Below are 22,162 nucleotides of genomic sequence, written 5' to 3' on the forward strand. Positions count from 1 at the left end.
AGTGACATCCTGCTGCAGCGCTACTCCGTAGCGCTGATCTCCTCTGGCTGCCGCCGGCTGTTCCCCCGCGGCTCACCCCCCCTCGCCTCCTCTGGGTCCCATCTAAATTCGACTTGAAAAAGTCGAATTTTAGATGGGATTGAATAGGGGTTGTCGGATCCATTCCGACAAATACATGTCGGAATGGATCCGACTTTAATTGAATATAATATATATCATGTGACTGATGGTTATAGCGCAGGTCTCATTTAGAAAATGGAAATAGGTGCTGATCCGTTTGGCTCGGTTGGGAGTAAGGTGATTACGTGGGATGGGGATGGAGAGAATGTGAAAAAAGCAAAAGAGAGGTCTGTGGTAGAGGACTGCCAGGTGGTGTAGTGAGTATTACTGCTGATAAGGATCAAGCTGTCAGTCACTTCTTTCTCCAAAGTGCTGTGTCTGACTTTCCCAGGGACTGTGAATAGCATTTCTGTGTCCTGTCTTATGTGCTCCGTTCCCTAATTGAATAATGGTCATTAACTCTTGCGAGTCCCTCTCTAACAACAGAATGTATAGGTTGTCCGTTGAGGTATTCCATTTGGCTGCCATTTGCGCATAGCAACTAGTCTTGCAATCATTTATCCTGTACAATCTGCTGCAAGCTTTCTCCGTTCCTTTCAGTGGTCTCACTTCACTTCTAATTTCAATCTCATTAATGCCGGCAGAGCCCCCTTCTTTCATTAGTGCGGGTCTCATATGTGACAGAAATATGCTAGTGGTCATGGGTAGTCCCAGGGAACAGGCTGCTGGGAGAGAGTTGGGAGGGTGTCAGAGGCTGGATTCCAGGAGAGGAGAAGGGGGACAGTATGCCACTGGAGAGAGGAAAGGCTTCTGGGAAAGGGACTGGAAGTTGCCAGGAGGGAATCCCATGGGAATGGACAGGGTGTCTGAGGAGAGAAGAGCACGTGTCAACGGATGGGATACTGGGGAATACAGTACCAGTGAGAGTGGAGGGCGCTACATACCATCGCAGAGTGAGTGACAGGAAGAGTCCGTTTGGGGGAGGTAACAGGGAGGGTCTACAAAAACGCAAGCGAGTCGTGACCTCGTTGTGCGACTGCGATCTCGTATATGGAGCCAGCGTCGCAGCTTCCTTGGCCATCTGCACGGCTATAGAGGCACTCTGGGAGTCATGGTTCTTCACATTTGCGTTGCGAAGGAATATGCAGTTGCTGAGCTTCGGTGGCTGTCTCTGTTCACTAAAAAAGGATCGCTACTGCGTCAACATTGCAACTGCATCTGAATCAGCCCATATGTCTGCTGTGTTGGCATGCAACCATGTTATATTTGTGCATTTATAATGCTTACCGTGTGTGGAACTAGACGTCCCATAGTCCTCTTTGGTACACTACTTGTACAATATGATAAGGGTGTGGCACTGGTTACACCGGATCACCGAACTGGAAACCCCACGGCAGCTGTATATTTGGAATGATAAGTATTGGAAAATTATACAGTATTACATTTTCTCTATCGTCCTAAGTGGATGCTGGGGTTCCTGAAAGGACCATGGGGAATAGCGGCTCCGCAGGAGACAGGGCACAAAAAAGTAAAGCTTTTACCAGATCAGGTGGTGTGCACTGGCTCCTCCCCCTATGACCCTCCTCCAGACTCCAGTTAGATTTTGTGCCCGAACGAGAAGGGTGCAATCTAGGTGGCTCTCCTAAAGAGCTGCTTAGAGAAAGTTTAGCTTAGGTTTTTTACTTTACAGTGAGTCCTGCTGGCAACAGGACCACTGCAACGAGGGACTTAGGGGAGAAGTAGTGAACTCACCTGCGTGCAGAGTGGATTTGCTGCTTGGCTACTGGACACTAGCTCCAGAGGGACGATCACAGGTACAGCCTGGATGGTCACCGGAGCCGCGCCGCCGGCCCCCTTGCAGACGCTGAAGAGAGAAGAGGTCCAAAATCGGCGGCTGAAGACTCCTGAGTCTTCATAAAGGTAGCGCACAGCACTGCAGCTGTGCGCCATTTTCCTCTCAGCACACTTCACACAACAGTCACTGAGGGTGCAGAGCGCTGGGGGGGGCGCTCTGAGAGGCAAATAAAAACCTTATTAGAGGCAAAAAATACCTCACATATAGCCCACAGAGGCTATATGGAGATATTTAACCCCTGCCTAACTTCAAAAATAGCGGGAGACGAGGCCGCCGAAAAAGGGGCGGGGCCTATCTCCTCAGCACACAGCGCCATTTTCTCTCACAGAAAAGCTGGAGAGAAGGCTCCCAGGCTCTCCCCTGCACTGCACTACAGAAACAGGGTTAAAACAGAGAGGGGGGGCACTGATTTTGGCGATATTGTATATATATAAAAGATGCTATAAGGGAGAAACACTTATATAAGGTTGTCCCTATATAATTATAGCGTTTTTGGTGTGTGCTGGCAGACTCTCCCTCTGTCTCCCCAAAGGGCTAGTGGGTCCTGTCCTCTGTCAGAGCATTCCCGGTGTGTGTGCTGTGTGTCGGTACGTGTGTGTCGACATGTATGAGGACGATGTTGGTGAGGAGGCGGAGAAATTGCCTGTAATGGTGATGTCACTCTCTAGGGAGTCGACACCGGAATGGATGGCTTATTTAGAGAATTACGTGAGAATGTCAACACGCTGCAAGGTCGGTTGACGACATGAGACGGCCGACAATCTATTAGGACCGGTCCAGGCGTCTCAGAAACACCGTCAGGGGTTTTAAAAACGCCCATTTACCTCAGTCGGTCGACACAGACACAGACACGGACACTGAATACAGTGTCGACGGTGAATAAACAAACGTATTTCTCATTAGGGCCACACGTTAAGGGCAATGAAGGAGGTGTTACGTGTTTCTGATACTACAAGTACCACAAGAAAGGGTATTATGTGGGAGTGAAAAAACTACCTGTAGTTTTTCCTGAATCAGATAAAATAAAATGAAGTGTGTGATGATGCGTAGGGTTACCCCGATAGCAAATATTGGCGTTATACCCTTTCCCGCCAGAAATTAGGGTACGTTGGGAAACACCCCTTAGGGTGATAAGGCGCTCACACGCTTATCAAGTGGCGTTACCGTCTCCAGATACGGCCGCCCTCAAGGAGCCAGCTGATAGGAAGCTGGAAAAATATCCTAAAAAGTATATACACACATACGGTGGTTATACTGCGACCAGCGATCGCCATCAGCCTGGAGATGCAGTGCTGGGTTGGCTTGGTCGGATTCCCTGACTGAAAATATTTTATTCATGTAGAGCATTTAATAGGATGCATTCTATATATATGTATGTGAGATGCACAGAGGGATATTTGCTCTCTGGCATCAAGATAAGTGCGTTGTCCATATCTCCCAGAAGATGTCAGGGACACGACAGTGGTCAGGTGATACAGATCCCATACGGCAGATGGAAGTATTGCTGTATAAAGGGAAGGAGTTATTTGGGGGTCGGTCCATCGGACCTGGGGACCACAGCAACAGCTGGGAAATCCAACCTTTTTTACCCCAAGTTACATCTCAGCTAAAAAAGACACCGTCTTTTCAGCCTCAATCTTTCCTTTCCCATGAGGGCATGCAGGCAAAAGGCCAGTCATATCTGCCCAGACATAGAGGTAAGGGAAGTAGACTGCAGCAGGCAGCCCTTTCCCAGGAAAAGAAGCCCTCCACCGCGTCTGCCAAGTCCTCAGCATGACGCTGGGGCCGTGCAAGCGGACTCAAGGTGGGGGGGTAGTCTCAAGAGTCTCAGGGCGCAGTGGGATCACTCGCAAGTTGACCCCTAGATCGTACGAGTATTATCCCAGGGGTAAAGATTGGAGAGTCGAGACATCTTCTCCTCGCAGCTTCCTGAAGTCTGCTTTACCAACGGCTCCCTCCGACAGGGAGGCAGCATTGGAAACAATTCACAAGCTGTATATCCAGCAGGTGATAATCAAAGTACCCCTCCTACGACAAGGAAAAGGGTATTATTTTTCCACACTATATTGTGGTACTGAAGCCAGACGGCTTGGTGACACATAGTCTAAATCTAAAATGTTTTGAACACTTACATAAAAGGTTCAAATCGAGATAAAGTCACTCAGAGCAGTGATAGCGAACCGGAAAAAAGGGGACTATATGGTGTCCCTGGACATCAAGGATTACCTCCATGTCCAAAATTTGTCCTTCTCATCAAGGGTACCTCTGGTTCGTGGTACAGAACTGTCAATATCAGTTTCAGACGATGCCGTTTGAATTATCCACGGCACCCCGGGCCTTTTTACCAAGGTAATGGCCGAAAAGATGTTTCTTCAAAGAAAAAAGGCATCTAAATTATCCCTTACTTGCACGACCTAAAAAGGGCAAGTTCCAGAGAACAGTTGGAGGTCGGAAGAGCACTATCTAAAGTAGTTCTTCGACGGCACGACTGGATTCTAAATATTCCAAGAATCGCAGCTGTTTTCCGACGATACGTCTGCTGTTCCTAGGGATGATTCTGGACACGGTTCAGAAAAAGGTTTTTCTTCCCGAGGAAAAAGCCAAGGAGTTATCCGACCTGTCAGGAACCTCCTAAAACCAGGAAAGGTGTCTGTACATCAATGCACAAGAGTCCTGGGAAAAATGGTGGCTTTTTACGAAGCAATTCCATTCGGCAGATTCCATGCAAGAATTTTCCAAAGGGATCTGTTGGACAAATGGTCAGGGTCGCATCCTCAGATGCACCTGCGAATAACCCTGTCGCCAAGGACAAGGGTATATCTTCTGTGGTGGTTGCAAAAGGCTCATCTATTGGAGGGCCGCAGATTCGGCATACAGGATTTGATCCTGGTGACCACGGACGCCAGCCTGAGAGGTTGGGGAGCAGTCACACAAGGAAGAAACTTCCAGGGGGTATGGACGAACCTGGAAAAGTCTATTCACATAAACATTCTGGTACTAAGAGCAATCTAAAATGCTCTAAGCCAGGCGGAACCACTCCTGCAAGGAAAACCGGTGTTGATTCAGTCGGACAACATCACGGCGGTCGCCCATGTAAACAGACAGGGCGGCACAAGAAGCAGGAGTGCAATGGCAGAAGCTGCCAAGATTCTTCGCTGGGCGGAGAATCACGTAATAGCACTGTCAGCAGTGTTCTTCCCGGGCGTGGACAACTGGGAAGCAGACTTCCTCAGCAGACACGATATACACCCGGGAGAGGGGGGTCTTCATCCAGAAGTCTTCCACATGCTAATAAACTGTTGGGAAAGACCAATGGTAGACATGATGGCGTCTCGCCTCAACAAGAAACTGGACAAGTATTGCGCCAGGTCAAGAGATCCACAGGCAATAGCTGTGGACGCACTGGTAACACCTTGGGTGTACAAATCAGTATATGTGTTTCCTCCTCTGCCTCTCATACCAAAGGTATTGAAGATTATACGGTGAGGAGGAGTAAGAAATACTAGTGGCTCCGGATTGGCCAAGAAGGACTTGGTAACCGGAACTTCAAGAGTTGGTCACGGACGACCCGTGCCCTCTACTTCTGAGAAGGGACCTGCTACAACAGGGTCCCTGTCTCTTTCAAGACTTACCGCGGCTGCGTTTGACGGCATGGCGGTTGAACGCCAGATCCTAAAAGGGAAAGGCATTCCAGAAGAAGTCATTCCTACCTTGATTAAGGCAAGGAAGGAAGTCACCGCGAAACATTATCACCGCATTTGGCGAAAATATGTCGCGTGGTGCGAGGATCGGAGTGTTCCGACGGAGGAATTTCAACTGGGTCGTTTCCTACATTTCCTACAATCAGGATTGTCTAGGGGTCTCAAATTGAGATCTATTAAGGTTCAAATTTCGGCCCTGTCAATATTCTTCCAAAAAGAATTGGCCTCAGTTCCTGAGGTACAGACTTTTGTTAAAGGAGTACTGCATATACAGCCTCCTGTGGTGCCTCCGGTGGCACCGTGGGATCTAAATGTAGTTTTAGATTTCCTCAAATCCCATTGGTTTGAACCATTGAAAAAGGTGGATTTTAAATATCTCACATGGAAAGTGACTATGTTACTGGCCCTGGCTTCCGCCAGGAGAGTATCTGAATTGGCGGCTTTATCTTATAAAAGCCCTTATCTAATCTTCCATTCGGATAGGGCAGAACTGAGGACTCGTCCGCATTTTCTCCCTAAGGTGGTATCAGCGTTTCACCTGAACCAACCTATTGTGGTGCCTGCGGCCACTGGCGACTTGGAGGACTCCAAGTTGTTGGACGTTGTCAGAGCCTTAAAAATATACATTTCAAGGACGGCTGAAGTCAGAAAATCTGACTCGCTGTTGATACTATATGCACCCAACAAGTTGGGTGCCCCTGCTTCTAAGCAGACGATTGCTCGTTGGATTTGTAACACAATTCAACTTGCTCATTCTGTGGCAGGCCTGCCACAGCCTAAATCTGTTAAGGCCCATTCCACAAGGAAGGTGGGCTCATCTTGGGCGGCTGCCCGAGGGGTCTCGGCATTACAATTCTGCCGAGCAGCTACGTGGTCGGGGGAAAACACGTTTGTAAAATTCTACAAATTTGATACCCTGGCAAAAGAGGACTTGGAATTCTCTCATTCGGTGCTGCAGAGTCATCCGCACTCTCCCGCCCGTTTGGGAGCTTTGGTATAATCCCCATGGTCCTTTCAGGAACCCCAGCATCCACTTAGGACGATAGAGAAAATAAGAATTTACTTACCGATAATTCTATTTCTCGGAGTCCGTAGTGGATGCTGGGCGCCCATCCCAAGTGCGGATTATCTGCAATACTGTACATAGTTATTGTTAACAAATTCGGGTTATATTGTTAAGGAGCCATCTTTAAGAGGCTCTTTCTGTTATCATACTGTTAACTGGGTTTAGATCACAAGTTGTACGGTGTGATTGGTGTGGCTGGTATGAGTCTTACCCGGGATTCAAATTGCCTCCCTTATTGTGTACGCTCGTCCGGGCACAGTACCTAACTGGAGTCTGGAGGAGGGTCATAGGGGGAGGAGCCAGTGCACACCACCTGATCTGGTAAAAGCTTTACTTTTTTGTGCCCTGTCTCCTGCGGAGCCGCTATTCCCCATGGTCCTTTCAGGAACCCCAGCATCCACTACGGACTCCGAGAAATAGAATTATCGGTAAGTAAATTCTTATTTTATGAGAGAAAAAGGTAATGCAAAAAAAAAATATTTTTATTTTCTATAAATGCAAGTAACTAGGTTAAATAAGAGACTGTTGCTATGTGTTTCAGAATCTGTACTGGGCCTCCGTGGAAGAAGAACTCCCTAAATGGGAGCAGTTTCTGCTAGGAAAAGCTCAGTTGCCTTTTGGTATGAAACAAATCCATCAGCCAAAACAGAAGCTGAAACATTCCCAAACTCTGCAGACACCAAAAAGAAAGAACCTGCCCCCTTCTGGCTTCAACTCAAACACCTTCCCAAAGTAGCCTCAGTTCTTGGCTGACTGTATATACACAGCAGGTGTATAATAACATGGCTTTCATTCATTAGAAACTGCAGTACTGACAGTCCCCTTCTTGGCAGCTGTAGTGAGTGATCCACAGGTACGTAAATCCCCAGCAATCATCTGGGTTCCCACACCAGTCCTCAACCAGCGATAATCTGGATGTTGTTGAACTATAAGTCTCAGCATGCCAAAGCTGAATTATGAAGACTCAAATGTCAACTGCAAGGATTTTTAAGATGTGAACAGTTTGATAATTAAAGTGTATTTCTCTATCGTCCTAGTGGATGCTGGGGTTCCTGAAAGGACCATGGGGATAGCGGCTCCGCAGGAGACAGGGCACAAAAAGTAAAGCTTTAGGATCAGGTGGTGTGCACTGGCTCCTCCCCCTATGACCCTCCTCCAAGCCTCAGTTAGATTTTTGTGCCCGGCCGAGAAGGGTGCAATCTAGGTGGCTCTCCTAAAGAGCTGCTTAGAAAAGTTTAGCTTAGGTTTTTTATTTTACAGTGAGTCCTGCTGGCAACAGGATCACTGCAACGAGGGACTTAGGGGAGAAGAAGTGAACTCACCTGCGTGCAGGATGGATTGGCTTCTTGGCTACTGGACATTAGCTCCAGAGGGACGATCACAGGTACAGCCTGGATGGTCACCGGAGCCTCGCCGCCGGCCCCCTTGCAGATGCTGAAACGAGAAGAGGTCCAGAATCGGCGGCAGAAGACTCCTCAGTCTTCTTAAGGTAGCGCACAGCACTGCAGCTGTGCGCCATTTTCCTCTCAGCACACTTCACACGGCAGTCACTGAGGGTGCAGGGCGCTGGGAGGGGGGCGCCCTGGGAGGCAAATGAAAACCTTTTTTGGCTAAAAATACCTCACATATAGCCTCCGGGGGCTATATGGAGATATTTAACCCCTGCCAGAATCCGTTAAGAGCGGGAGACGAGGCCGCCGAAAAAGGGGCGGGGCCTATCTCCTCAGCACACAGCGCCATTTTCCCTCACAGAAAGGCTGGAGGGAAGGCTCCCAGGCTCTCCCCTGCACTGCACTACAGAAACAGGGTTAAAACAGAGAGGGGGGGCACTAATTTGGCGTTAGAAATATATAAAAAAGATGCTATAAGGGAAAACACTTATATAAGGTTGTCCCTATATAATTATAGCGTTTTTGGTGTGTGCTGGCAAACTCTCCCTCTGTCTCTCCAAAGGGCTAGTGGGTCCTGTCCTCTATCAGAGCATTCCCTGTGTGTGTGCTGTGTGTCGGTACGTGTGTGTCGACATGTATGAGGACGATGTTGGTGAGGAGGCGGAGCAATTGCCTGTAATGGTGATGTCACTCTCTAGGGAGTCGACACCGGAATGGATGGCTTATTTAGGGAATTACGTGATAATGTCAACACGCGCCAAGGTCGGTTGACGACATGAGACGGCCGACAAACAATTAGTACCGGTCCAGACGTCTCAAAAACACCGTCAGGGGTTTTAAAACGCCCGTTTACTTTAGTCGGTCGACACAGACACAGACAGGGACACTGAATCCAGTGTCGACGGTGAATAAACAAACGTATTCCTTATTAGGGCCACACGTTAAGGGCAATGAAGGAGGTGTTACATATTTCTGATACTACAAGTACCACAAAAGAGGGTATTATGTGGGATGTGAAAAAACTACCGTAGTTTTTCCTGAATCAGATAAATTAAATGAAGTGTGTGATGATGCGTGGGTTCCCCCCGATAGAAAATATGGGCGGTATACCCTTTCCCGCCAGAAGTTAGGGCGCGTTGGGAAACACCCCTTAGGGTGGATAAGGCGCTCACACGCTTATCAGAACAAGTGGCGGTACCGTCTATAGATAGGGCCGTCCTCAAGGAGCCAGCTGACAGGAGGCTGGAAAAATATCATAAAAAGTATATACACACATACTGGTGTTATACTGCGACCAGCGATCGCCTCAGCCTGGATGTGCAGAGCTGGGGTGGCTTGGTCGGATTCCCTGACTAAAAATATTGATACCCTTGACAGGGACAGTATTTTATTGACTATAGAGCATTTAAAGGATGTATTTCTATATATGCGAGATGCACAGAGGGATATTTGCACTCTGGCATCAAGAGTAAGTGCGATGTCCATATCTGCCAGAAGATGTTTATGGACACGACAGTGGTCAGGTGATGCAGATTCCAAACGGCACAAAGGTGTATTGCCGTATAAAGGAAGAGGAGTTATTTGGGGTCGGTCCATCGGACCTGGTGGCCACGGCAACTGCTGGAAAATCCACCGTTTTTACCCTAAGTCACATCTCTGCAGAAAAAGACACCGTCTTTTCAGCTTCAGTCCTTTCGTCCCTATAAGAGTCATATCTGCCCAGGGATAGAGGAAAGGGAAGAAGACTGCAGCAGGCAGCCCATTCCCAGGAACAGAAGCGTTCCACCGCTTCTGACAAGCTCTCAGCATGACGCTGAGACCGTACAGGACCCCTGGATCCTACAAGTAGTATCCCAGGGGTACAGTTTGGAATGTCGAGACGTTTCCCCTGCGCAGGCTCCTGAAGGCTGCTTTACCAAGGTCTCCCTCCGACAAGGAGGCAGTATGGGAAAAAATTCACGAGCTGTATTCCCAGCAGGTGATAATTAAATTACCCCTCCTACAACAAGAAAAGGGGTATTATTCCACACTATATTGTGGTACTGAAGCCAGAAGGCTAGATGAGACCTATTCTAAATCTAAAAAAATTTGAACACTTACAAAGGTTCAAATCAAGATGGAGTCACTCAGAGCAGTGATAACGAACCGGGAAGAAGGGGACTATCTGGTGTCCCGAGACATCAGGGATGCTTACCTCCATGTCCCAAATTTGCCCTTATCACTAAGGGTACCTCAGGTTCGTGGTACAGAACTGTCACTATCAGTTTCAGACGCTGCCGTTTGGATTGTCTACGGCACCCCGGGTCTTTACCAAGGTAATGGCCGAAATGATGGTTCTTCTTCGAAGAAAAGGCGTCTTAATTATCCCTTACTTGGACGATCTCCTGATAAGGGCAAAGTCAAGGGAACAGTTGGAGGTCGGAGTAGCACTATCTCGGATACTGTTACAACAGCAGGGGTGGATTCTAAAGATTCCAAAATCGCAGCTGATCCCGACAACAAGTCTCCTGTGCTTAGGGATGATTCTGGACACAGTCCAGAAAAAGGTGTTTCTCCCGGAAGAGAAAGCCAGGGAGTTATCCGAGCTAGTCAGGAACCTCCTAAAATCAGTGCATCATTGCACAAGGGCCATGGTAAAAAAAAATGGTGACTTCCTTCGAAGCAATTCCAGTCGGCAGATTTCATGCAAGAACTTTTCAGTGGGATCTGCTGGACAAATGGTCCGGATCGCATCTTCAGATGCATCAGCGGATAACCCTATATCCAAGGACAAGGGTGTCTCTCCTGTGGTGGTTACAGAGTGCTCATCTTCTAGAGGGCCGCAGATTCGGCATTCAGTTTTGGATGTTGGTGACCACGGAGGCCAGCCCGAGAGGCTGGGGAGCAGTCACACAAGAAAAAAAATTTCCAGGGAGTGTGATCAAGTCTGGAGATTTTTCTCCACATAAATATAGCTAAGGGTAAATTTATAATGCTCTAAGCTTAGCAAGACCTCTGCTTCAAGGTCAGCCGGTATTGATCCAGTGGGATAAAACATCACGGCAGTCGCCCACGTAAATAGACAGGGCGGCACAAGAAGCAGGAGGGCAGTGGCAAAAAACTGCAAGGACTTTTCGCTGGGCGGAAAATCATGTGATAGCACTGTCAGCAGTGTTTCATTCCGGGAATGGAAACTGGGAAGCAGACTTCCTCAGTAGGCACGACCTCCACCCGGCAGAGTGGGAACTTCATGGGGAAGTTTTCCACATAATTGTAAACCGTTGGGAATTACCAAAGGTGGACATGATGGCGTCCCGTCTGAACAAAAAACGGGACAGGTATTGCGCCAGGTTAAGAGACCCTCAGGCAATAGCTGTGGACGCTCTGGTAACACCGTGGGTGTACCAGTCGGTGTATGTGTTCCATCCTCTGCTTTTCATACCTAAGGTACTGAGAATTATAAGACGTAGAGGAGTAAGAACTATACTCATGGCTCCGGATTGGCCAAGAAGGACTTGGTACCCGGAACTTCAAGAGATGCTCACAGAGGACTTATGGCCTCTGCTGCTAAGAAGGGACTTGTTTCAGCAAGTACCATGTCTGTTCCAAGACTTACCGCAGCTGCGTTTGACGGTATGGCGGTGGAACGCCGGATCCTAAGGGAAAAGGCATTCAGGAAGAGGTCATTCCTACCCTGGTCAAAGCCAGAAAAGAGGTGACCGCACAACATTATCACCACATGTGGCGAAAATATGTTGCGTGGTGTGAGGCCAGGAAGGCCCCACGAAGAAATTTCAACTCGGTCGATTCCTGCATTTCTTGCAAACAGGAGTGTCTATGGGCCTCAAATTGGGGTCCATTAAGGTTCAAATTTCGGCCCTGTCGATTTTTCTTCCAGAAAGAATTGGCTTCAGTTCCTGAAGTCCAGAAGTTTGTCAAGGGAGTATTGCATATACAACCCCCTTTTGTGCCTCCAGTGGCACTGTGGGATCTCAACGTAGTTCTGGGATTCCTCAAAACACATTGGTTTAAAACCAGTCAAATCTGTGGATTTGAAGCATCTCACATGAAAAGTGAACATGCTCTTGGACCTGGCCTGGACCAGGCGAGTATCAAATTGGTGGTTTTTTTCTCAAAAAAGCCCATATCTGTTTGTCCATTCGGACAGGGCAGAGCTGCGGACTCGTCCCCAGTTCTCTCCCTAAGGTGGTGTCAGTGTTTCACCTGAACCAGCTTATTGTGGTGTCTTGCGCCTACTAGGGACTTGGAGGACTCCAAGTTGCTAGATGTGGTCAGGGCCCTGAAAATATAGGTTCCAGGACGGCTGGAGTCAGGAAAACTGACTTGCTGTTATCCTGTATGCACCCAACAAACTGGGTGCTCTTGCTTTTAAGCAGACTTTTGCTAGTTGGATGTGTAATACAATTCAGCTTGCACATTCTGTGGCAGGCCTGCCACAGCCAAAATATGTAAATGCCCATTCCACAAGGAAGGTGGGCTCATCTTGGGCGGCTGCCCGAGGGGTCTCGGCTTTACAACTTTGCCGAGCGGCTATTTAGTCAGGGGCAAACACGTTTGTAAAATCCTACAAATTTGATACCCTGGCTAAGGAGGACCTGGAGTTCTCTCATTCGGTGCTGCAGAGTCATCCGCACTCTCCCGCCCGTTTGGGAGCTTTGGTATAATCCCCATGGTCCTTTCAGGAACCCCAGCATCCACTAGGACGATAGAGAAAATAAGAATTTACTTATCGATAATTCTATTTCTCGGAGTCCGTAGTGGATGCTGGGCGCCCATCCCAAGTGCGGATTATCTGCATTACTTGTACATAGTTACAAAAATCGGGTTATTATTGTTGTGAGCCATCTTTTCAGAGGCTCCGCTGTTATCATACTGTTAACTGGGTTCAGATCACAGGTTGTACAGTGTGATTGGTGTGGTTGGTATGAGTCTTACCCGGGATTCATAAATCCTTCCTTATTGTGTACGCTCGTCCGGGCACAGTACCTAACTGAGGCTTGGAGGAGGGTCATAGGGGGAGGAGCCAGTGCACACCACCTGATCCTAAAGCTTTACTTTTTGTGCCCTGTCTCCTGCGGAGCCGCTATCCCCATGGTCCTTTCAGGAACCCCAGCATCCACTACGGACTCCGAGAAATAGAATTATCGGTAAGTAAATTCTTATTATATATGTATCTAAAAGTTATCTCCAATTGCAGAGGAAATGGCATAAAAATGTATTTTTAATGATGTAACCAGAATTCCAATTGTATTGGATTGTGCTGACGCTATATGAATAAATGTTAAAAGAATTTGAAGCAATTTAGATTTTGTTCCAGTAGGTGATTATTAATGTATTGTTATCTTATTATTGTATAATGTCTGCATAAGTAATCACTATATAATTCTTCGTTCTACCTGTGTTGCAGAAGTCTGCATGTCTCTAAGCTTATTCACAGTTGTTATGCCATGTGCCTGAACAATATATATTTTTAATGGAGTACTTAGGTCTGTTGAGGAATTCCATGACGGCCACCAGATGTCATTGCAGCACTCAACAGATTCCCAGTACCATCATTTGCTAGGCCAAATAACTGTTTAATAAACACGTATTAATAATGACTAGCAAATGGAAGAAAATCGAGAAAATGAAACAGCTTTATTTGTGGTGTGAAATTAAGAGGGGATTGATATTAAAAAAAAATTGTAACCAAGTAACCAAAAAGAAAAGAAAAAAAACTTTAATTGGTGTAAATTTTTCATATAATGCTAAAGGGAATGACCTGAAATCTGGAGATAAGAGAGAAACACGGTTACATCCAATGATAGCTTCACTTATGGTAACAAAGAAACAGGGACATTTGGCATGCACACACTAATTCATCAAATGTATGGAAGGGTGGTAGATTGCTGGCACTGTCTTTATATAAAATAAAAAACACGCTAGACACGAAAGGAAATATAATAACATTGGTATGTAATCAAACCTATGACATAAACATGAGACTTTAAGGGCGCATTTTAATGAAATTACAGATGCGATGCCAATTTACTGTGATTTCATACAGATGGGCATCTATACTGGCAGCCTGTTTCTGGGACAGGGAATTTATCTGTAGCAAATGTCTACATACACTATAAATAACAGTTAATGAATAAATATATGTACATTGAAATATATATATATATATATATATATATATATATATACACACTGCTCAAAAAAATAAAGGGAACACTAAAATAACACATCCTAGATCTGAATGAATGAAATATTCTTATTAAATACTTTGTTCTTTACATAGTTGAATGTGCTGACAACAAAATCACACAAAAATGATCAATGGAAATCAAATTTATTAACCCATGGAGGTCTGGATTTGGAGTCACACTCAAAATTAAAGTGGAAAAACACACTACAGGCTGATCCAACTTTGATGTAATGTCCTTAAAACAAGTCAAAATGAGGCTCAGTAGTGTGTGTGGCCTCCACGTGCCTGTATGACCTCCCTACAACGCCTGGGCATGCCCCTGATGAGGTGGCGGATGGTCTCCTGAGGGATCTCCTCCCAGACCTGGACTAAAGCATCCGCCAACTCCTGCACAGTCTGTGGTGCAACGTGGCGTTGATGGATGGAGCGAGACATGATGTCCCAGATGTGCTCAATTGGATTCAGGTCTGGGGAACGGGCGGGCCAGTCCATAGCATCAATGCCTTTGTCTTGCAGGAACTGCTGACACACTCCAGCCACATGAGGTCTAGCATTGTCTTGCATTAGGAGGAACCCAGGGCTAACTGCACCAGCATATGGTCTCACAAGGGGTCTGAGGATCTCATCTCGGTACCTAATAGCAGTCAGGCTACCTCTGGCGAGCACATGGAGGGCTGTGCGGCCCCCCAGAGAAATGCCATCCACACCATTACTGACCCACTGCCAAACCGGTCATGCTAGAGGATGTTGCAGGCAGCAGAACGTTCTCCTTGGCGTCTCCAGACTCTGTCACGTCTGTCACATGTGCTCAGTGAGAACCTGCTTTCAGCTGTGAAGAGCACAGGGCGCCAGTGGCGAATTTGCAAATCTTGGTGTTCTCTGGCAAATGCCAAATGTCCTGCACGGTGTTGGGCTGTAAGGACAACCCCCACCTGTGGACGTCGGGCCCTCATACCACCCTCATGGAGTCTGTTTCTGATCGTTTGAGTAGACACATGCACATTTGTGGCTTGCTGGAGGTCATTTTGCAGGGCTCTGGCAGTGCTCCTCCTGTTCCTCCTTGCACAAAGGCGGAGGTAGCGGTCCTGCTGCTGGGTTGTTGCCCTCCTACGGCCTCCTCCACGTCTCCTGATGTACTGGCCTGTCTCCTGGTAGCGCCTCCATGCTCTGGACACTACGCTGACAGACACAGCAAACCTTCTTGCCACAGCTCGCATTGATGTGCCATCCTGGATGTGCTGCACTACCTGAGCCACTTGTGTGGGTTGTAGACTCCGTCTCATGCTACCACTAGAGTGAAAGCACCGCCAGCTTTCAAAAGTGACCAAAACATCAGCCAGAAAGCATAGGAGCTGAGAAGTGGTCTGTGGTCACCACCTGCAGAACAACTGCTTTATTGGGGGTGTCTTGCTAATTGCCTATAATTTCCACCTGTTGTCTATTCCATTTGCACAACAGCATGTGAAATTGATTGTCAATCTGTGTTGCTTCCTAAGTGGACAGTTTGATTTCACAGAAGTGTGATTGACTTGGAGTTACATTGTGTTGTTTAAGTGTTCCCTTTATTTTTTTGAGCAGTGTGTATATGTATATATATATATATATATATATATATATATATATATATATACACAGTATATCTGCTGGCACTCCCATACTTCACCGTGTGGATGGTATTTACTGAGGAATGGGCAGTGGGCCTAATTCAGACCTGATGGATAAATGCATTCTGTGTTTGTACTTTTGTCACATCCCATGTTCAAGGGACCTAATTCAGATCTGATCGCAGCAGCAAATTTGTTAGCAATACACTAAAAAAGGAAAGGCGCCTGTGATAGAACCTGTGTTGAGATGCTATTTGCTGCTCTCAGAATAGGGTATTAGCGTCCCTATATAGAGTAAACAAGCAAAAAAGGAAAGAGAGCGCAAATAGACTTGAATTATTCCATATTTATTATATCTAAAATTGCACATACACCAAAATTAGTTTAAACTATACCAATTGGCAACTGGATTTAAAACAACTTAGTACTTTAAAAATATATTTCATAGCATAGGATCCCTAACACTCGAATATCCTTATGGTTCCACTCAAGTAATACCCTACTGATTACCAGATAATTTTCACAGGTGTCCTTTAGTGAAATCAATGTAGAAAGAGTCCAAGAATGGTGAAAGACCCTTATTTATATCCACCAGTCACGTCCTGTGTGATAATACATGTATTTATACCGTAATCATGGTTATTGTTTCTTTTAAGAAAGAATTGAAACAGTTAATGTAGCAAATATACTGATGCTTCAGGTAGCTAAAAGTCAGTTTGTAAAGCAGGCTTTATCTCATATTGCAGCCTCTCTAGAGCGTCTCCGTCTGCCGCTCTCTACCTTAATCACTTATTGTGTTCAGAGCGGTTAGGCTTACCGCTTCCCGAGAGTTTTGGTCCACGGCGCCAGGATTGCGCGCACCGCCTGGCGTGTCCAAGGTGATTGTAGCTGCGGTGCCTGTGTTCACCTCTCAGTGCCCGACTGGACCGCTGGCTCCAGGCACGTGATCGGCAGCCACGGTCCCTGCTTTGCAAAGGGACCAATGCAGGTGGCTCCAGACCCAGGACCGGACTGTCCAATAAAGTGATTGATGCTGAAATCGGTGGCAACCAAATCCGTGAAGAGTGTTTGGATCCTAAAACACCCTGACGCGTTTCTCAACCGTTATAAGCTGGTCGTTTCTTCAGAGGGAAATTTGTTAGCAGTTGGGCAAAACCATGGCCCTCATTCCGAGTTGTTCGCTCGTTGCCGATTTTCTCTATATTGCGATTAGTCGCTTACTGCGCATGCGCATGGTTCGCAGAGCGCATGTGCTTAGTTATTTTACTCAAAAGTTAGGTATTTTACTCACGGCATTACGAGGATTTTTCTTCGTTCTGGTGATCGGAGTGTGATTGACAGGAAGTGGGTGTTTCTGGGCGGAAACTGGCCGTTTTATGGGTGTGTGTGAAAAAACGCTGCCGTTTCTGGGAAAAACGCGGGAGTGCCTGAAGAAACGGAGGAGTGTCTGGGCGAACACTGGGTGTGTTTGTGACGTCAAACCAGGAATGAAACTGACTGAACTGATCGCAGTGGCAGAGTAAGTGTCGAACAACTCAGAAACTGCTAAGAAATTTCTATTCGCAATTTTGCAAATCTTTCGTTCGCAATTCTGCTAAGCTAAGATACACTCCCAGAGGGCGGCGGCTTATCGTGTGCAATGCTGCTAAAAGCAGCTAGCGAGCGAACAACTCGGAATGAGGGCCACGTGCACTGCAAGAGGGGCAGATATAACATGTGCAAAGAGATTTAGACTTGGGTGGGGTGTGCTCAAACTGAAATCTCAATTGCAGTGTAAAAATAAAGCAGCCAGTATTTACCCGGGGGAGGGGTCCTGGGGTGCACACCGCTAATGAGAGGTGCAACCCTGCGGAGACATTTCAGTAGAACTGCATACAAAGAAAAAGGTTGCAGGTGCACAATTCAAACATTACCAATTTATTAATAATAATCACTGCAATAAAATTTTGCATGCAAAGAAACAAAATAACCCACCCAAATGTAACTCTCTCTGCACATGTTACATCTGCCCCACCTGCAGTGCAGATGGTTTTGCCCATTAGAGAAAGATTTTGCTGCTGCGATCAGGTCTGAATTAGACACTGTGTAAGGTTTGCTCCTTGCATAGAGTTTTGAATTGGAGCCAGAAAGTTCAGTTTTTTGTCTCATCGGACTCCAAAAGCTTCTGCCATATTGTTATCTGGGTCTGGCAAACTGCAGCTGCGCTTTGATGTGGTGTTTCTTAAGCAATTGCTTCTTTTTCTCTGACGTCCTAGTGGATGCTGGGAACTCCGTAAGGACCATGGGGAATAGACGGGCTCCGCAGGAGACTGGGCACTCTAAAAGAAAGATTAGGTACTATCTGGTGTGCACTGGCTCCTCCCTCTATGCCCCTCCTCCAGACCTCAGTTAGAATCTGTGCCCGGCCAGAGCTGGATGCACCTAGTGGGCTCTCCTGAGCTTGCTAGAAAAGAAAGTATTTGTTAGGTTTTTTATTTTCAGTGAGATCTGCTGGCAACAGACTCACTGCTACGTGGGACTGAGGGGAGAGAAGCAAACCTACCTGCTTGCAGCTAGCTTGTGCTTCTTAGGCTACTGGACACCATTAGCTCCAGAGGGTTTGAACACAGGGCCTGACCTCGATCGTCCGTTCCCGGAGCCGCGCCGCCGTCCCCCTTGTAGAGCCAGAAGACAGAAGAAACGACGAAAACGGAGGCTGAAGACTCCTGTCTTCATTAAGGTAGCGCACAGCACTGCAGCTGTGCGCCATTGCTCCCACAGCACACCACACACTCCGGTCACTGTAGGGTGCAGGGCGCTGGGGGGGGGGGGGGCGCCCTGGGCAGCAATTATAATACCTTTTGGCACAAATTATACACATAATACAGTCTGTCACTGTATATGTGTGCAAACCCCCGCCATTAAGTCTCACAAAACGCGGGACAGAAGCCCGCCGCTGAGGGGGCGGGGCCTTCTTCCTCAGCACACCAGCGCCATTTTCCCTTCACAGTTCCGCTGGAAGCAGCTCCCCAGGCTCTCCCCTGCAGTATCTTGATACAAGAAGGGTAAAAAAGAGAGGGGGGGCACTAAAATTTAGGCGCAAATAAGATAAGTAAGCAGCTATTGGGAAAAATCACTTATTATAGTGTACATCCCTGTGTTATATAGCGCTGTGGTGTGTGTTGGCATACTCTCTCTCTGTCTCCCCAAAGGACTTTGTGAGGTCCTGTCCTCAGTCAGAGCATTCCCTGTGTGTGTGCGGTGTGTCGGTACGGCTGTGTCGACATGTTTGATGAGGGTTACGTGGAGGCGGAGCAGAGGCAGATAAGTGTGGTGTCACCGCCGACGGGGCCGACACCTGATTGGATGGATATGTGGAAGGTCTTAACCGACAGTGTCAACTCCTTACATAAAAGGTTCGATGACGCAGCAGCTTTGGGACAGCCGGGGTCTCAGCCCGCGCCTGCCCAGGCGACTCAGAAGCCGTCAGGGGCTCATAAACGCCCGCTAGCTCTGATGGTAGACACAGATGTCGACACGGAGTCTGACTCCAGTGTAGATGAGGATGAGACAAATGTACAGTCTACAAAAGCCATCCGATGCATGATTACTGCAATGAAAGATGTATTGCACATTTCTGATATTAACCCGGTTACCACCAAGAGGGGTATTATGTTTGGGGAGAAAAAGCAGCCAGTGACTTTTCCCCCATCTGATGAATTAAATGAGTTGTGTGAAGAAGCGTGGAGTTCAGCTGATAAGAAACTAGTGATTTCTAAGAGGTTACTGATGGCGTACCCTTTCCCGCCAACAGATAGGTTACGTTGGGAAACATCCCCTAGGGTGGACAAGGCGCTAACACGCTTATCTAAAAGGGTGGCACTGCCGTCTCAGGATACGGCCGCCCTAAAGGATCCTGCGGATAGAAAGCAGGAAGCTATCCTGAAGTCTGTGTATACACACTCTGGTACTCTACTGAGACCTGCTATTGCTTCAGCCTGGATGTGTAGTGCTGCAGCAGCATGGACTGATACCCTGTCAGACAACATTGATTCCCTCGACAGGGATACTATTTTGCTAACCATCGAACATATAAAAGACGTCGTCTTATATATGCGGGATGCACAGAGGGACATTTGCCTGCTGGCATCTAGAATTAATGCAATGTCCATTTCTGCCAGGAGAGTATTATGGACTCGGCAGTGGACAGGTGATGCTGATTCTAAAAAACACATGGAGGTTTTGCCTTATAAGGGTGAGGAATTGTTTGGGGACGGTCTCTCGGACCTCGTATCCACAGCAACTGCTGGGAGGTCGACTTTTTTACCTCAGGTTCCCTCACAGCCTAAGAAAGCACCGTATTATCAAATGCAGTCCTTTCGGCCTCAGAAAGGCAAGCGGGTCAGAGGAGCATCCTTTCTGGCCAGAGGCAAGGGTAGAGGAAAGAAACTGCACCAGGCAGCCAGTTCCCAGGAACAAAAATCCTCCCCTGCTTCCACTAAGTCCACCGCATGACGTTGGGGCTCCACAGGCGGAGCCAGGTGCGGTGGGGGCGTATCTCCGAAACTTCAGCAACCAGTGGGTTCGCTCACAAGTGGATCTCTGGGCTGTACAAATTGTATCTCAGGGATACAAGCTGGCGTTCGAGGCGACTCCCCCTCGCCGTTACCTCAAATCAGCCTTGCCAGCTGCTCCTAGGGAAAGGGAGGTAGTACTGGCGGCAATTCACAAGCTGTACCTCCAGCAGGTGATAATCAAGGTCCCCCTCCTTCAACAGGGCAGGGGTTACTATTCCACAATGTTTGTGGTACCGAAACCGGACGGTTCGGTGAGACCCATCCTGAATTTAAAATCCTTGAACACTTATATAAAGAAGTTCAAGTTCAAAATGGAATCGCTCAGGACAGTTATTGCAAGCCTGGAAGAGGGGGATTTTATGGTGTCGCTGGACATCAAGGATGCTTACTTGCATGTCCCCATTTACCCACCTCACCAGGAATACCTCAGGTTTGTGGTACAAGACTGTCATTACCAATTCCAGACGTTGCCGTTTGGTCTCTCCACGGCACCGAGATTATTTACCAAGGTAATGGCCGAAATTATGATACTCCTTCGGAAGAAGGGAGTTATAATTATCCCGAACTTGGACGATCTCCTCATAAAGGCGAGGTCCAGAGAGCAGTTGGTCAGCGTAGCACTCTCTCAGGAAGTGTTGCAACAGCACGGCTAGATTCTGAATATCCCAAAGTCGCAGCTGATTCCTGCGACGCGTCTGCTTTTCCTGGGCATGATTCTGGACACAGAACAGAAGAAGGTGTTTCTCCCGGTGCAGAAGGCCCAGGAATTGTCATCTCTGGTCAGGGACCTCCTGAAACCAAAACAGGTATCGGTGCATCACTGCACGCGAGTCCTGGGAAAGATGGTGGCTTCTTACGAAGCAATTCCCTTCGGCAGGTTCCATGCAAGGATCTTTCAGTGGGATCTGTTGGACAAATGGTCCGGATCGCATCTTCAGATGCATCGGTTGATCACCCTGTCCCCAAGGGCCAGGGTGTCTCTGCTGTGGTGGCTGCAGAGTGCTCATCTTCTCGAGGGCCGCAGGTTCGGCATACAGGACTGGGTCCTGGTGACCACGGATGCAAGCCTCCGAGGATGGGGGGCAGTCACTCAGGGAAGAAACTTCCAAGGACAGTGGTCAAGTCTGGAGACTTCACTACACATAAATATACTGGAACTAAGGGCCATTTACAACGCCCTGAGTCAAGCAGAGCCCCTGCTTCGAAACCAACCTGTACTGATTCAGTCAGACAACATCATGGCGGTCGCCCATGTAAACCGCCAGGGCGGCACGAGAAGCAGGATGGCAATGGCAGAAGCCACAAGGATTCTTCGATGGGCGGAGAATCACGTGCTAGCACTGTCAGCAGTGTTCATTCCGGGAGTGGACAACTGGGAAGCAGACTTCCTCAGCAGGCACGACCTCCACCCGGGAGAGTGGGGACTTCATCAAGAAGTCTTCACACAGATTGTAAATCGCTGGGAACTGCCACAGGTGGACATGATGGCATCCCGCCTCAACAAAAAGCTAAAAAAATATTGCGCCAGGTCAAGGGACCCTCAGGCGATAGCTGTGGACGCACTAGTGACACCGTGGGTGTACCAGTCGGTTTATGTGTACCCTCCTCTTCCTCTCATACCCAAGGTACTGAGGATAGTAAGAAAGAGAGGAGTAAGAACTATACTCATCGTTCCGGATTGGCCAAGAAGAACTTGGTACCCAGAACTACAAGAAATGATCTCAGAGGACCCATGGCCT

The 22,162-nt window shown here is 47.6% G+C and overlaps 1 protein-coding gene across 1 annotated transcript in view; it reads left to right on the forward strand.

Moving 5' to 3' along the window:
* The window catches only part of CEP15 (centrosomal protein 15), a 36,174-nt gene extending 28,406 nt beyond the window's left edge, over positions 1 to 7,768 (forward strand). Inside the window, exon 5 of the mRNA XM_063938833.1 lies at positions 7,224 to 7,768. Within this exon, the coding sequence (XP_063794903.1) occupies positions 7,224 to 7,418 (195 nt within the window). The 3' untranslated portion in view covers positions 7,419 to 7,768. The remainder of the gene's footprint in view (positions 1 to 7,223) is intronic.
* Positions 7,769 to 22,162: the final 14,394 nt, after the last annotated feature.

Source organism: Pseudophryne corroboree, chromosome 9, assembly GCF_028390025.1.
Source record: "Pseudophryne corroboree isolate aPseCor3 chromosome 9, aPseCor3.hap2, whole genome shotgun sequence".
NCBI classification, from domain to species: Eukaryota; Metazoa; Chordata; class Amphibia; order Anura; family Myobatrachidae; genus Pseudophryne; species Pseudophryne corroboree.